General features: G+C 35.3%; 1 protein-coding gene across 1 annotated transcript in view; it reads right to left on the bottom strand.

The window, feature by feature from the left end:
* LOC136026371 (roundabout homolog 2-like) overlaps positions 1–17522 on the bottom strand; it is a 232894-nt gene that overhangs the window by 157970 nt on the left and 57402 nt on the right. Inside the window, exons 5-6 of the mRNA XM_065702916.1 lie at positions 10054–10181; positions 1554–1799 (exon numbers count right to left, since the gene is read on the bottom strand). Coding sequence (XP_065558988.1) covers positions 1554–1799; positions 10054–10181 — 374 coding nt within the window. The remainder of the gene's footprint in view (positions 1–1553; positions 1800–10053; positions 10182–17522) is intronic.

Below are 17522 nucleotides of genomic sequence, written 5' to 3'. Positions count from 1 at the left end.
ATACCATTTCTCTATTGCAATCCCAAGTAGAAAAAAAAGAATGGTAAAGTCAGCTGAAATCACGAACAGAAATGGCTAGAAACAATAGATGGCAGCACTTTCGGACCCGTGGGAAAATCGCACTTTTTTGCTTCTGTAAATTTTTCTATTTATCACTCAAAGAAGATATATTGGCTGTGGGGCCGGGGAACTACCGCATATATTTAACACTTATAGATTTTAGTCCATCTTCAATTTGAAACTGGTGCCTGCCTGCTTGCCTGCTAGAACGGAGCTTTCCACTCGAAAGCAGAAACATGGTTTGATGAAACGAAAGCTTGGCTGCACAACTTCAGATACTCCTCTCTGACATAGGCTATATAACTCCACTTCACTTCGCACACCATAGGCTCTGGCTCGAGGACAAGCAAAAACCATCCTTTTTGGCCCCAGGCAAGAGTTCTACGGAGCTTTCCAAAATGTAATGTCATATTCATCAATCCGGCCTGAGGTCCACACTTTCCGTAAAAATCGCACAGGTTATACCCTTACCAGTTTCCAGGAATAAGCTGAGATCGGCGGCATAGGAAAAAAAACAAACAAAAAAAACCGGGACAAAACCAAAGTGTTGCTCTCGCAACACAATTACAATAAATAGCCGAGCCCAACTCTAAACAAGCAGCAATTGAAATTGAGTGGGACTGACTCGCCCACGCCTTCTGAAGAAAATTTTTTTTTCACTTTACTGAAAATAAAATACATTTTAAATGTTTTCTCTTTTTTAACTTTAATAAATCCAAAAATTATGAAGATTTAAAGGAATAAATATCAGTACAAGTATATTTAACAGTCAGTTCCCGTGCATTTGTTTTCATTTCAGTAATATTGGTTATATTGGTATTTTTTTTCAATACTATGAAAAGTAGTAACATTCATCTCAAAATAAGAACTGTTTTCAGTAAAGTGCAAATTATGGTCTGGTCCTCTAGAATGAGTCAGCCCTACTCATCTTACTTTCTATGTGTTTTGAGTTTGGCTCGGTTATTTATTGCAACTTCTGTTTAGTCTGTTTATTTTTATTGGTGTTGATTTGTGGTAGTTATACGCTTGGAGAATTATTTGACTCTATTGTTGCTCATTTTTGGTTTAATGGATTTCTTTACTATTCTTTGAAAAACTAATTTTGTGGGGAAAGTTCTTAAATTAATCATAATTAAAATGATAGTTCTCGTTTTTGCAGAGGCAAAACTGGAAATTAGGACTGGAGTCAACTGAAAATCAGAACATCCAAAGAGGAAGTCCCAGAGCCGATTGGAATTATTTGCCCTATGAAAAAGACCGTACTTAAAAACTAAATAATAATTACAAATTTGGGGTTGGGGGGGATTTCTCAGCAAAGTCCATAAACATATGTGATTACGACCATTCATTTTTATTTTTTTTTAGAATATCGAATATTAATTACCTTAGAAATGGAGAAATCATTCAAATATATTTCAGGTTAAAATTTTGAATCGTTCGAAAAATTATAAGTTGTTAAATATAAGTTGTTATGTGTTTAATTGTCGACTCACCAAAGACAGTTAGTGTTGCATTGCGTACAACAGATCCAACTGAATTTTCTGCCATACAGGTGTACATTCCATCATCAGCCATAGTGACACCCTCAATTCTGAGACTTTTTCCTTCGGCAATCTGTTTCTTATCCTTCCTCCAAGAGATCAAAGGAGTCGGATCCCCCGTAGCGAAGCATTCCAAATACGCATCTTCTCCAGAAATTATCTCTACGTTCTGCGGTGATTTGATTATCTCTGGCTTAGCTGAAATTGGAAAAGGAAGCAGTTTGAATTTTCCTTCAGCTTTAACTAGGAAATTGTATTTATTACGCTTCAGGAAATTTAGAGAGAGATAGAGAGATAGAACCGTAAAGTTTTAAATTCCGGGGGTAGATTGGACAACTTAAACTATATAAGACATTTATTCAGTTCAAAATATTTCTAATAAATACATCTGTTCTAAGCCAGTGGAATATTTCATAATAAGAACAATAACTGTAAGGTTTATGGCTAGGAAACATTTGGAAAGAATGATAGTGAATCAGTATCAAATGTGTTGTTGTATATAAATAAATTGAAGCAGGCTTTAAAGATAAAATTACTATGGAAGCTCAACTTCATAGAAATACCACTTACCCTTTTATCTGGTAATCAAACCGTCCAGAGGTTTTTTTCTTCCGATGGAGGCCTAGCCTAGAATCAACCCTAATTTTTGATTTCCCGAAACATTCAAAGCTGACAAAATATTTGGGTGTAAATATTTATATTTAAAAGTGTATTTTAAGTATTGGGGAAGTAAATAAAACATATTATATTGTAAGTTTAAGTCTATGAGGACTTTTCGCTTCATTATATGTTGAAGCTGCTCGGAATTTCAGTTAGTCAAAAAAGGCTTAAGAGCGAAATTCAAGTCAGAGACAACAATCTAGCGTTATTTATAGCAAAAAGCCGCAAGGCTTCAGTGTGTTCTTATCAAATGTTTTTCCCAAAACCACTTCATAATCAAGGGAGGCCGTATGACCTTCGGAGAGAGTTCACTTAATTGGGAATTATAAGTTCTATTACACTTTTTAAGAGTTAAACGAAATCGGAGGCTGATAAGCCCCCTCCCATGCCGCTTTTGCCCTCAAAGACTTCCGGTCATAATTTTGAGACAGCCGTTCTGCTGGAAATGTAAGATATTTATTGGCAAAATCAGGAATGTCGGATCATGGGTTCCCAAAAAGGTTCAGGATATTACGGTTAAACATCAAGGAAGTGCAAGGGGGATTGCGAACAAAATTAAAACACACTATGTACACGGTGAATATCGAACGGGAATTTCAACAGAATCTCCAGGACAGCTGAGGGTATGAAGTTAAAATTTTCAGGGCATGGTCAAGGGGAAGTTCGAAAGTGATCAGAGGATATTCAGATTCCCCCCCCCCCGCTATTTCTAGTTGAATGTTCTCCCCCTAACACTGATTAAAATTTTGTTCAAAATAGTCCAAAGGATCTCATAATCATGCCTCCAGGGATGTCAAACCCCTCATATTCCCCCGGGAGAGGATTGTAAATTATTTAATTTAAAGCATGTAATTTACCAATTGTTTACATGCATAATTTATCATTGAATGCTTGCTTCTGGGTGTGCCTGAAAAAGCTAAGGGTATTAAGGCGATACAGTTCGTGGTAATGTTTAACTAAATCAAAAGACACTAAGGGCATCCAGTTTATCAAAAATGTGCATCTTCAATAACTAAGAAACGGCTCACTGTGTTAAGTTAGAAATGTCAGGGCTTGTTGAGGGGAATGTTGAAAAGTGCTAGAAGGGCAACCAGCTTCCTTCCCATGCTATTTAGCTGGCCTCCCCTCAAAGGCATCTCCTCATGATATAAAATAGCCAGCGTATTCAAAATAGCCCAAACTTCAAATAACTATGCCTCCCGGAATGACATAGCCACCCACAGCGCCTTGGGCAATGATATGCAAGTTGCCCGTTTCTTATATGTAAGATTTTTTACTTGAAAAAAATGGCATGCTTGATCCTGGGTGTCCAAAAAGGATAGAGACATTAAGGTAAAACTTCCAGAAAACGCTGAGGGGTGACGAACAAAAAAAAAGTATATTCAGGATGCTTGTCAAAACAGCGTGTCAGAAATACATAAGAAACGGCTTAGGCTATAAGTTGAAACTTTCACAGAATATTAAAGATGGTGTTAAAGAGTGATTATAGGGCAACCAGACCCCTTTTTATATTCTCCCCTCAAAACTGAGGGAAAATTTGAAAAGCCATACTGTTCAAATAGTCAAAAGTCCTAACATTTATATCTCAGAGGATGCCATGAGCCCCATAACCCTCGAGGCAAGAAGTGTAAATTATGCAATCTCTCCATTTTTGTACATGCAGAATTTATCATTAGAAAGAGGCGTTCCTTGATCCTAGGTTCGTCCAAATAGGATAAGGGTATCTAGGTGAAATTATGGGAAATGTTGAACTAAATCAGATGACACAACGCGCATGCAGATTATAAAAAAAATGTATCTCAAATACATTAGGAAAGGTTACGAGTATTAACTCCAAAGTTTCAGGGCCACTACTGCCCCCCTACTACTGTGACTATAACTGTGGCCACCTGCGACAGTGGCTACTTGTGATTGCTACTGTAACTACTTGCAACAGAGACAAAGATTACTTGCGATGGTAACTACTGCCAACTGTGACTACTTGCGACTTCAGTTATGACTACTTGCGATTGCGACTACTTACGACTGCTTTTAAAAAACGTTGAGGTGGATACTGAACAAAATCAATAAACACTATATGCATGCAAATTGTCAAACAGGAGGGTCAGCCGTATCTCAGGGAGGTCAGAGAGCATTAAGTTGAAACTTTCAGGGCATGTTAAAAGTGGTTGGAAGGCAAAAAGCCCCTCGTCATTTCTAGAACAAAAGTTTTAAATATCCTCGTTTCTAGAATAAAAGTTTTTAAATATCCCTAAAACGATTGAAATAATGTTTTTTTCCCTCAAATGCTAATTACAGATGTGTATTTGTTTTTTTTTATGTTTTTTTTACCGGGACTATCAGGTCCAGTCAGTGTTGCAAAACACTGGTCAGGGAAATCGAATAGAAATTCGAATGAAAATGGAAGTTATAGTGCCCTCTTATATATACAAAAAAAAAACAGTTCGCTCCACGTAAAATAGGCTACCCGTTTCTTTCCTTTTATTTCGCAAAATAATGAGACTGGCCTTAGTAGAAAATTTAATGAAAATTTCAGAATAGCTGTTCGTTTGAAGAAGATTGAAACATTATTCATATAGCCTCCTAGTTTAAGGCCTAGCGGAAGTCCAAGTATTTTAATCCCTAGTCAATTCTTCTTCTGAGGCGGCAACTCGGTCAAAGACAAAGTTATCAGTTTTCTTCGTCGCTTCAACTAAACACACATGAGAAAGTTGAACTTAAGGGGGTTTCTCATTCAAAATTATGATTAGGCGCAGGATATCTGTAGCAATTCTTCTTGTAATTATTTATACAATATAATTTTTTTTATATATATATTTATTAATCGGCAGTTTGGTGTCTGCACGCTACTTATTCTCCAGACTCTGTTTAAACCGGTTACAACTAACTAATACTTCACTGAATCGCTCAAGAACAATCCGAGTGGTTAGTCCCTTGGTCTAATTTATGCATTTTCAAGCGCTCCCATTACAGATGCATCTAGTCTTTTGAGGGGAATTTTTTACTTTGGAAAACAAATATGTAAATTATTTGAAGGGACTGCAGCCAGCAAGTATATATTATAGAAGTAAGTGTCTAATTGTTGAATAGAATATTTTTTGCTCTATTTTCTTATACCCCACAACAACAGTGTCAAGTGTAGCAATTTAGAATACAAACCTGAAATAGGTTAGACAATTATAAAAAAAATAATTGTCGACTTTAAGATTTGATTAGATCAAAATATTCTCCAGATTTTTTTATATCTGTTAAAATAAAAACCACCGAAATAATTAATTCAGGAACGTCAGGCAAACTCCGAACGTTTAACATGGGAGGTATAGGAAGATTCCTTGAGAGCCCGTCCTGCCTTAAGAGACTGTACTTCTGTGCGGCGGTGCATTAGCTTCTAAACCTACATGTTGTCCAAATACAATGGACGATTATTATGAACATTTATTTAGTAGTTTTTATGCATTTGTGAGGGGTTAGCTTTCTTATGGGTGAATTTATTGTACAACTGCTGGTAGAAAATAGATAAGGCTTGCGTAAGTGATGGAAGTTGACAGAGATAATAGACTGGGACTAAGAAGTACGAGTTTGGGTGATATTGCTTTTCAAATTACTTCGTTATTGTTCTTTACCGACTAAGACTGGTTTTCATTCATTTATTTTAAGTCACATATTTCCATCAGTCTATTTACCTTAATACAACAAGAATTGCACCTGTAAAATAGTAGTGCCTCGCGCCACCTTTTTACTGATTCAAATGTTTTATACAACTGACTGAAAAAATTGGGTGAGGAGCACCTCCCCCCCCTCTCCCAACGTGATATTCTTGCTGACAACTATAGTATCTGATACCAGATAACCCCTTTTGGTCGAGATCACGTCCACTAGGCGTACACCAGGAGGCTTCTTCTTTCCCGTCGTTAATTTAAATATCAAGGAGTAAAACTCTATATCAGAACTAAGCAAGTTTAAAACTAAAAGTGCTCCTTATTCAAAATAAACGAGCAATAGTTTAAGTAAAGAAAGTGTTCAAAAAATAATCAAGTCATGCTCATAGAAAAGGATTGAGTATCCTCCTCTAGGCGTACATCAGAAGGTTTTTCAGTTTGAAGTTCATTTACTTATATGGGCTACCTGACATTCCAGAAACGAATGCGCAACCGTTTAGCATTACTTTCTCCGCAAATGGGAAGCTTAATGTATGTTTTGAAACTTTCAAACTGATGGGCTATCTCAGAATTTATAATTGATTGCATTTTGATACTCAGCGGGGTGAAATCATAGTACGGTGACAGAAAATGATAGAACACGCATCTTTCCCGTAGTATTTTCCCTAAAATAACAGAAACCACAATTTATGTCCGCCTAATAGATGAATCTAATTGAACAGACCCAACATTAACCTTCCGTTTAGGGTAAATTCGCAATATCTTTTCGGGTAGGCTGGATTCATAAGAAAATTCTTTCACTGAAAAGTTACTCTATCTTCTTTTCCTATGCACATAATCGGTTTTGGGTTTGAAGGTACCCTCCCTCAATACTGTACCTAGCGTTTATTTTCGAGTTGCGTATTTGCTCACCATTTATAGCATAAAGTTTAAAATGTAGATCCTTTAGGAAGTTAAACAGAATTGTGTTTCAAACACCAGGCAACGTCCTGTTAAATTTGAAAATCAGAAGAAAAACCTTCTAATATCTGAAAAGAGGCTTGAAAAGATGCGGGTTTTATATCAGTATGAATGCAATAAATATTCACGATTTGACATTTAGCGAAAAATGTGCAAATGAATGAAAACTCGTTTTAAAACCAAAATCAAAATCAATTTATATTTTACTGCCAAAACTAATTCGTTTGACACGAAAAAGATAAAGCTTTCCTTCAAATAACAAATATCAATATAAAAAAAAATCTATGAAACTGAAACTTGTATTGTAAGCTATTTCCTACAGGTTATCAAACAGTTGGTGGTAACGAACTGTAGTAAGGAGCGACCCGGCTCAATAGTAACCAAAACTAAAAAAAATTGAATTTTTATACTAATGGCTACATCAAAAGAATCGTATTTTAATTTTAATTTAAATATATAAGTCTCATCAAGTTTAGTTTCACCCATCAAAAGTTACGAGCCTGAGAAAATTTGCCTTTTTTAAGAAAATAGGGGGAAACAACCATCAGATTCAGCGTGTCAGAGAACCCTATTGTAAAAGTTTCAAGCTCCTATTTACAAAAATGTGGAATTTTGTATTTTTTGCCAGAAGGCAGATCACGGATGCATGTTTATTTGTTTTTTGTTTTGTTTTTGTTTTTTCCAGGGGTGATCGTATCGACCCAGTGGTCCTAGAATCTTGCGAGAGGGCTCATTCTAAAGGAAATGAAAAGTTCTAGCGCCCTTTTTAAGTGACCGAAAAAATTGGAGGGCACCTAGGCCCCTTCCCACGCTAATTATTTTCCCAAAATTACCAGATCAAAATTCTAAGATAGCCATTTTATTCAGCGTAGTCGAAAAACCTTATAACTTTGTCTTTGGGGACGACTTACTCCCCCACAGTCCCCGTGGGAGGTGCTACAAGTTACAAACTTTGACCAGTGCTTACGTATAGTAATGGTTATTTGGAAGTGTACAAACGTTTTCAGGGGGAATTTTAGGTTTGGGGGGGGTAGAGAAGAGGAGGATATGTTGGGGACTTTTCCTTGGAGGAATTTGTCATGGGGGGAGAAAATTTTCATGAAGGGAGCGCAGGATTTTCTAGCATTATTTAAAAAAAACAATGAAAAAATAAATATGATAAAAGTTTATTCAACTGAGAGTAAGGAGATGCATTAAAACCTAAAACGAACAGAAATTATTACACATATAATGGGGTTACCCCCTCAATACACCGCTCTTCACGCTAAAGTATTTTTACTAATTTCAACTATTTATTCTACGGCTTTTGTGATTCAGGGGTCATTCTCAAGAAATTGGGACAAAATTTAAGCTTTAGTGTAAAGAGCGAGGTACTGACGAGGGGGTGAACCCCCTCATGTACGTAATAACAACATGAGAATACAGAAAGTTGTTACGTAAGCTAATTTGTAAGTTACGTATATCTTTTAATAATGAAAGCATTCGTAAAAAATTAAAAGTTATAGTTGCCTTTTTAAGTAACCAAAAAATCGGAGGGAAACTAGACCTCCTCCCCCGCTCCTTTTTTTCTCAAAATCATTCGATCAAAACAACGAGAAAGCCATTTAGCCAAAAAAATAAATATGCAAATTTCGTTTTAATTATTCATCTGCGGAGTTTTTTACTGTTTTATAAAGTAGAGTTAAGAGAAAGTCAAACTTTAGCGTAAAGAGGGGGGCGTTGATGAGGAAGCAGTCCCTTTCATATACGAAGTAATTTCTGTCCGTTTTAAGTTTTAATGCCGCTCCTTGCTTTCCGTTAAAAAAACGTGTTCTTTAAAATGTTCTTTCTTTGAACATAAAGGATCTCCAGATTTTCAACACACATTTGTCTTTTCATTGCTGCTATTCTTAAAAGTACAGAAACTTCAAAACAATATTATCTCATGTCATCTAAAGAATGTTCTTGTCTTTTTGTTTATTTTTTTTCTTACTTAGACTCCAATTAAATAAAAATCTCCTTGGTGCCCTATGAATGTCTTAAATCACCAATGGTGGAACGAACATACTCCTTTCTTAACGCCTTCCTTCAAAAATCCTTTATTCACAAGGGAAGTCTTTTCCTATTACCTTCCCCTCGTAAGTTTATATGGAACCCCATCCCAATTTAGAGCTGAAAGGAATAATTTCTCAAGAGATGAAAGTTGACTGCTGGTTTTTCCTCACCTGATTTTTTCTGTTGCTTCTAGGAAAATTGGTGCGCTCTCTAATGGACTTTTAATTTAAGATCATACAACTGTTGTACAAGTAACATAATTGAAAGTGGTTGACAAAAAGTAAAGAGAAATTTTCATTATTAGTTACACTCGGAAATTTACTCACATTTTAAAAACAATTAACAATTTAAATTAAATTAGAAAACACAATTATCTATATCAAATCTCAAAAGTATAAAAAAAATAATTCTTTGGCGTATGGAAGAACCAACAATGCCTTGGGGGAGTGGGGTTACAGCTAGTAAAACAACAAAAAATGGCAATCTATACAGCAGTTAGGAGAAATATTAAAGAAAATTAATTATTTATATAAATTAATATTAGATTATTAAATTATTAATATTAATATTAGATTATTAATTATTAGAATATTAATATTAGAGAAAATTAATATTAATTAAATATCAAATGGCAAGTCCCGTGACTTGTCAATGCTGATAACATAGAGCTGTAAATTGATGTAGAATTAGTTTGGTTTTGAAGAGCTTTTTGGTTAGCACATGAAATACCACATCTAAGATATGGTTACATACTTAGCACTAATACAAAACTCAAACAGATTACGTTCATTAAATACAATAGAATCGTTTTCACAGCTGGGATTTGAGTAAGATAATAGTGGCATTCAATACATAAAAGAAAACTGAAACTTCAAAATTTCTAAGAGCACAGTTGCGTGTGAAATGAAACACCTTATCTAATTCTTAGATTTTCTTCTTACAAAATCCAGGAAATATCTATGAATATATTTTATTTCGAATTACCATCAACACACTCATTAAAATAAAATTTTAACTGTCAATTTGGCAACATGGACACCAAAATTGTAGTGCCAAAGAGAAAGCAGCTTAAGTTCGTGCTGCAATTCATTAATCAATCGTTCAACTACTACAAAAAAACTTAGTCAGCTTTCACTTACTATGAACTGTGAGAACAGCAGAAGATGTTTCCCTTGAACCAGCAACATTGAAAGCTATGCATTGGTATCTTCCAGAGTCGTGAGTTTCAGTATAGTCAATGTGCAAGCCAAATTGATCTACCCAGTACCTAAAAGATTTTTTTGTGTGCCATTTTAAAAATAAAATGTTTGCGCTTTAGGCAGGACATTCATAAAAATTTTTATGTAAAAGCTAGATCTCATAAAATGTGTAGAGCCCTTCTGCTATTATTCGATTGCATCCTTCTTAAACTGTTTCTTTTGGCATTAATACGAATACTTATGTCAGTTTTTCTTATTTTCTTTTCTAAAATAAAATTGAATTTCCGGTCTGGAATTATAAAAGTTCTTACTTAAATATTGTTTTTTTTTTTATTTGAACCAAAAGGAATGCACCTACATAATTTTGTAGGTTAAGTTTGTAACGTTAGACATAACTTGTCTAACGTTTTTTCACAGTTAAAAAAAGTTTGGAAGAATAGAAAGATAAGCCTACAAACCAAGATTAGAATATTGGAAGCTACAGTGATGACAGTGGTCAAATATGGCTCTGAAGCATGGACACTCCGAAAAGCAGATGAAAATTTACTAGATGTTTTCCAGAGAAATTGCCTACGGATTGTTCTGGGTACCCGGCTGACTGACCGTATTTCAAACAGTAGGTTGTACGAAAAGTGTGGTTCAATCCCGCTTTCTGGGGCTATAATGAAAGAAAGGTTGAGATGGCTAGGCCACGTTCTACGGATGAAGGATGACATATTACCGAAGATTGTCCTTTTTGGCCAACCGTCTGGGGCTACACGGAAAGCAGGTCATCCTTGTCTGGGTTGGGAGGATGTCATAAATAAGGATTAAAAGGAAATGGGAACTTCCTGGGAGGGTGTAAAGAGGGAGGCTTTAAATAGATTAGGTTGGAGGAGGAGCGTGCGTAGCTGTGTTGGCCTCAGGCACGGCTTGGTGCTGCAGTGAGTTATTAGTAGTAGTAGTAGTAGTTATTATTGAATCCAGTTAAATATACCAATATCGCTTTTGTGTAGTTATAATTTGCTTTTTTAATTCATGTAATGTCAATTATGAGTTGAACTTTAAGGCCTTATAGAACCTCATAAAACAATATTTACTGATTACCTAACTAACGTCTACTTTGAGATATCTAAATTTTAATGCAGCTTGTTTTAAGATTCTTTTTTTTTTTAATTTCTAGTGCAGCTGGTGATAGTAATTTTCAGTCCCTGTCTCACATCAGTTTTTCATATTCTCTTTTTTGGATTATTTCAATAATGAATTTTTAACAAATGCCCCGAAAAATGGTTCCTTATAAACAGTTTTCATCAGTTTAAATCGCTTATTTCTTGTTGTTTTGGTTATTTAATTATATGTTTGTTTTTCATGATTACCATACGGTCAAATCCACACACTCATAAGCTATGGTAGATACTCTATTTTGTTCAACTTGGTAAATGCATTGTCTTTTGACTTACATCACTACTTCCACATGTATTAGTCCCTCAGGAGCTTGAAGTTGCATAAACTCTTAGGCAGATTAACACAAAATATATTTATACCTTATATGCCCCCTCAATAAAGTTAAAATCGCTCCCACATTCCCGCTCAACAATAAAGCCAAAAGTTTGAACTTGAACTCCCACGCCGTTCCCAAGCCAGGTTAAGGCCATTGCCATATCCTGGCAATACAAAGTGTCTTTCTATTTATTGTACTACTTAACCACGAATGAACTGTAAGTCCCAAAGCAGCTTGTTGTGGAAAATATTTTAGGTTATTCAGATGAAAAATATGTATATTTATTTCCTAAGATGCTTAAGGCTTAGTCAAGACTGACGAATCTGAACATTTTGATTGCCTTGAATCATTTGACGTTACAACAAGAAACTATAGTGAACTGTTTGACACTTGACAATCATTAAAATCTGGTTAACTAATTAGCAATATCAACAGCTAATTTTTGACTTTTAGAAAGAATATTGAAAGATTAAAACTTTTGCCATGCATGAAGCCACAGTACGATTACTGGATAATACAAGCATTTGCTAATCGATCTAATGCCACTAGATAATCACTAATGGGTGGTTAGCACTTTCCAACATATAAGAATTCTTCAAAGACTGCATTGCTTATGATATAAGGCACAACTAATTACCCTCTACATACCCTTAGCGATTGTAGTGACAACCCTCAAGGGGTCTTGAGCAGGTTTCTTGTTATTCCCACGACCTGGCAGTTCTGCAATGCCTAATCCCACTTGGGCGGTCAAGGTGTACTACCACTCATTCAGCTTACAAGAGCTTTTTTCAGCTTTGAAAATACACGTATTTTATATTTCGCTTTCTAAATTTGAGGCGTGTGGAGTAAAAAGACATTAAATTAAATATTATCTCCATCAAACAATTCCCAGAACCAACTAGCATCACTAAACAAAACCGTTAAGTCAGCTTTAAGATATTAAAATTTTTATTTTATCTGTAATCTTCTTTCAAATGGACCAAAGGCAAGAAGAACCACTTCAGCAAAAGGGGCAATCTGGGCATATCTATGCTTTGTTTTTGTTTTTTTGTTTGTTTTTTAAAACTATCCTAGACCATGTTCTACAAATTAAACAAGCCCTAGATATCTTGTTTTTTTGTGTGTTTTTTTTTGCAAATTCTGCTGAGTGGTGCTGCACTGTCAGTCATGCTATTGACTTGTAGGTCCAACTGAGCCTACTTTAAGTGCCAAATCTCGCTCATCAGTTTCCAATTATTTTAAATTATAGATTATTTCATGTTTATATCATTTCTTCACTTTTAGAGGAATACAGTTTCAGCCTATTCTTTCGATTTTAAAAGTAAGCAATCCTAACAAAAATCAATGCCCAACGTATCAGTGAATGTTGCACTATGCAGAAGAGGTACACTGGATACTCCCAAACTGCTGAAAGTGTTCTCCAGAACAATAAAAAAATATCACTGTCAATATTGTTCCCTGAGAATCTTTCAAGAAGTGTGCCTTAAAAAACGTCTTTTCTCATTTGATAGATATAAGATAGAGAGATAGATTAATGGAGTCAACATATAGAAGTTGGTAACTTAGAAAATGTCCACGTGCTTGTCAGTGGGCATTAGTGGGTCTAAAATTGAAACACATCCTAGCATTTTAAATTACAATCACCTAAGTTGCATTTCATGAAATGGCTCAATAATTTTATTGGGTGCCCAATAGACTCAAACACCGTTTACCATCGGCTGACTGCATCAAAGAGGAACAGGGAAGGAAATGAACAAAGAAAAAGAAACCCCTACTATCATTTAGAAGCGATCCTTGGGGCTCTCGTTCGTAAGAAAAATTAAAATATGGGGACGAGATAAGTTATAACCATTTGTAACAATTTTAAATTAACAAACTATATGTGAAGTTTCCCGGTATAAAAGACATGCTTAGGCTGATTGTAGAGATAAATAAAGCTAGAAGTGAAGCCTATTTCTGTACGGAACTGGAAAAAATAAAGAGTTCAACTCAGAAACTTGAAAAATTTAAATAATATGTTTTGATTTTAGATTTTCTCTAATCATGGAAACAAAAACTTGGAACAGCCTGAACAGCATATCGTCATGAGTAATCCAATATATATATATATATATATATATATATATATATATATATATATATATATATATATATATATATATATATATATATATATATATATATATGTATATAGTATATATAATATAGTATATATTATATATACTAACCGCCAATATGGTTAATGTTATATATGATTGTCAGCTTTCTGACCATTTACTTATAACTTTCTCTATCGGTGTGCCAATTTCGGATTCTTGAAGTAGTCCACTAGTACGTGATTCCTCAGCGGGGAAGTATCGTCGTGATTGGTCAAAAATTGACCAAATTCAATATATATATATATATATATATATATATATATATATATATATATATATATATATATATATATATATATATATATATATATATATATATATATATATATATATATATATATATATATAACAATATAATATATAGTATATATAATATAGTATATATTATATATACTAACCGCCGATATGGTTAATGTTATATTTGATTGTCAGCTCTCTGACCATTTACCTACAACTTTCTCTATCGGTGTGCCAATTTCGGATTCTTGAAGTGGTCCACTAGTACGTGATTCCTCAGCGGGGCGGTATTGTCGTGATTGGTCAAAAATTGACCAAATTCAATTAATCGAGTCCGTCGACTTGACTCTAAGTAAAATTAATGTCCCATTTCACCTCCTCCAAAAGTCACTCCAATTGCCTAAGAATGAGGTCCTTATTTGTCTTGATATATATTGTGCTGAAATATGTCATACCCTCCCTTTTGCCGAAAAATAAGCTGTTCCCATGCAACATATCTTCAAAGGAATTGTCCCTGGATGGTCCACAAATCCAGGTCTTTTTACTTCATGTGGACAAGCAAAGTTTTTGGTTTTCTATACGGAAAGAGTTTGCGCGTCCTACTACGTCTTATTAATAGCTATTCTGCCCGTGCGAAACAAGATCGAGTAGCTCTGGATCAGTTTCTGGGTACTCAACCCGATGAAAATTTTGTGGTCAATACCCATTCTGTCGGAGATACCTTCCAAAAATGAAAATGGAAACGCTCATCTGGTATTGAACATGCTAGTGCGTTTCATTTGAAATACAGGGAAAAACTTCTTACGTCTCATCTGTCCCTGCTTATGTGGATGATTTTCAACCAGGCTATTATTCCTTCTTTTTTTGCATCGGAGATCCGACTCCTATCTCTAAAAAAGGAAAATCTGAAGTCCACTGTACATCATTCTGCCCTATTACTGTAGCTACATCCCTTTGCAAGCTCTTTGAGCTACTATTATCCAAACACCAGTTTGGATTTAAGCGAGGTTTTTTTCTCCTTTTCGCTTGTGTTTCCCGGGTGTGCCCACAACTTATTTCCCTTTTTTAGAGATACGAGTTGGATCTCCGATGCAAAAAAAAAAGAAGGAATAATAGCCTGGGTGAAAATCATCCTCATATTGAAAATGCCCTGATTGATGCGGAGTCGTCTGGAGAAAGCCTTGTTTTGGAGGGGATATGATGTGAGACGTGCATTCGACTTTTTTATCCATACAGCGATGCTTCTGAAAGCTGGCAAAAGAGGATCAAACCTGACCATTATTCGTTCTGTCCGAGATTTATATTTAAGACTACGTATACGCCTAAAACTACCCCCAGATAAAGGCATGTCCCCAATTCCACGTAGACAACTTATCCCAGTCAAGAAAGGGGCCCGTCAAGGAGCTATCACCTCTACCGATCTTTTTAATAACTATATGCTGGAAGGACAGGATATGTGCCCAATGTCGCTGATTATGTCTTTGTATACCTTTCCTTGATATGCTATGCTGATGACATCCTAACCCTTAGTCGAACTCTTCAACGTATCACTGAAAATTTTGGAATCTTTGAGGTGGAATATCAGAATGTCGGGCTTGAATTTAACTCCACCAAACCTGATATTGTCCTGTTTAATCCGAAAACAGATTCTCCTGTCCCTTTCATCACACTCGGAACTAGCTCTTTTCAGCCAATTGATCACCTTATTTATCTAGGTCTGCCCATTGCTTCTTCTATCCGACACACCCGAAAACTTCTTCTTGAACAAATCAGATGTCAAATCTCAGCAGCTTACACTTCCATTGCATCTCGTAAACTGTGATTCAACCGATCTCTTCTAGCAAGTCATATAATGCTGTTGCCCTTTCCCATATTCTCTACACCGCATCCTTCTGGGAACTCCTAACTAAAACTGACAAGAGTAAAATCCAATTCATGTTCTTTCGCTTTGCCAAGTATTTGCTTCATCTGCCCCCTGTGGTATAGATATTCAGTCGATGCGAAATTCAAGGTTGTTGACCCACAGGTTGCCGTTACCAGACGGATTGTGAAACGTTATAGAAAAATAGATAGGAATTTAAATGATTGGTCCCACATTCTTTGGCACTGATGATTGTGTTTTTCTTTTTCCTATGTTCGGTATTGTGTGCGTTTAATTGTGAAAGGTTTTTCAATATTTTTTATTAATATATTTCTTGTAAGATCGTTTAATCGTTATTATTCTGCATCATGTATAGTATGTCACCGCTTTTGAAGTTATTCTTGCTTCATTTTTGTTTTTGTTTTAATTCTGGTTTCTTTTGTATTATCTGCTTGCCTTGTATTTTGCGAAGCGTTTAACTGCTGTCTTTATTTTTCATTATTTTGTTTTCTTTTACTGCTCTTCTGATTTTCATTTCGCTCCAAGGACTGAGGTGTCACTAGCCAATTTTCTTGGGGGGAGGAGCCAAAAAATTTCACCGACTGGCTGGTAATTTTTACCGACTGATATGGATGATATTGCTATTAAAATTACTTCATTGTTTTACTGACTGAGACCTATTTTTTCTCGTTGATTTTACGGCTTTATTTCCACCATTCCTTTTATAAAATAAACAAAATTGAGCCGGTATGCAGCTTCGCACCACTATTTTGCCAACTCAACCCTTGTGGGTATTTCCGAAGATCACATTGCCTTTCCATGACAATAAAAACCGTTCAAATAGGGACAAATCCTTTTATTAGACAGTGAAAAAATAATAAAATACTCGATATTTCGATCACATATACAATGACCATCATCAGTAGATATACATCAGCAGGTATGTCTGCCGATGACGGTTACTGTATTTGTTATCAAAATATCTAGTTTTTTTTTATCGTTTTCTCACTGCCTAATAAAGAGACTTATCCTTATTTGGACCAATTATTTTTAAGTCTTCGTTTACCAACTGGCTGAAAATATTGGGACCAGAGTGCGGATCTAGAGCGAAGTCTTGAGGGGAAAGATGTGAAAAATGTGCTAATAATTGACCAAATTGGCAAATTTTAAAAGAGTAAAAAAAAAAAATGAAAAATAAAAAGGAAGAAAGTGCCAAGAAAATCTGATTAACCTTCTTCCGTTTCGCCAAATACCTGTTCCATACACTATTATGAACACGCAACTCAAGATATGGTTAACAAAAATAGTATAACCAGCCCAGATATCACAGTTTTGAAATTATTTGAGGAAAATTGCAGGTGACCCATGCTCTTGAATTCTTATTTGATTTAATTTTAGTTTGTAAATTTCTTCATCTTGTCTCGTATTAGGCTAAAAATTTTAAAGTCGTAGTTGTTTTTGTCATGTTCTGTCCTTGCATTCGTTTTTTCAGACAGGTTTTTGGATTAAATCAACTAGTTAATTAATAGTCGCACACTATTGATTAAAGGTCAAGTCATGGAACCTTAATGCAAGCGGTGTGGCTGAAACTTCAAAAGCGTCTTACCTTACCTTAGATCCTCCTGTGCCACCAGAAGCACCTCGGGCATCCACGAAAAACCGCCAGCCACCT

The sequence above is a fragment of the Artemia franciscana genome, chromosome 4 (assembly GCF_032884065.1).
Source record: "Artemia franciscana chromosome 4, ASM3288406v1, whole genome shotgun sequence".
NCBI classification, from domain to species: domain Eukaryota; kingdom Metazoa; phylum Arthropoda; class Branchiopoda; order Anostraca; family Artemiidae; genus Artemia; species Artemia franciscana.
The sequence above is the reverse complement of the archived record's forward strand: the minus strand, read 5'-3'. Positions and strand labels throughout refer to the sequence as shown.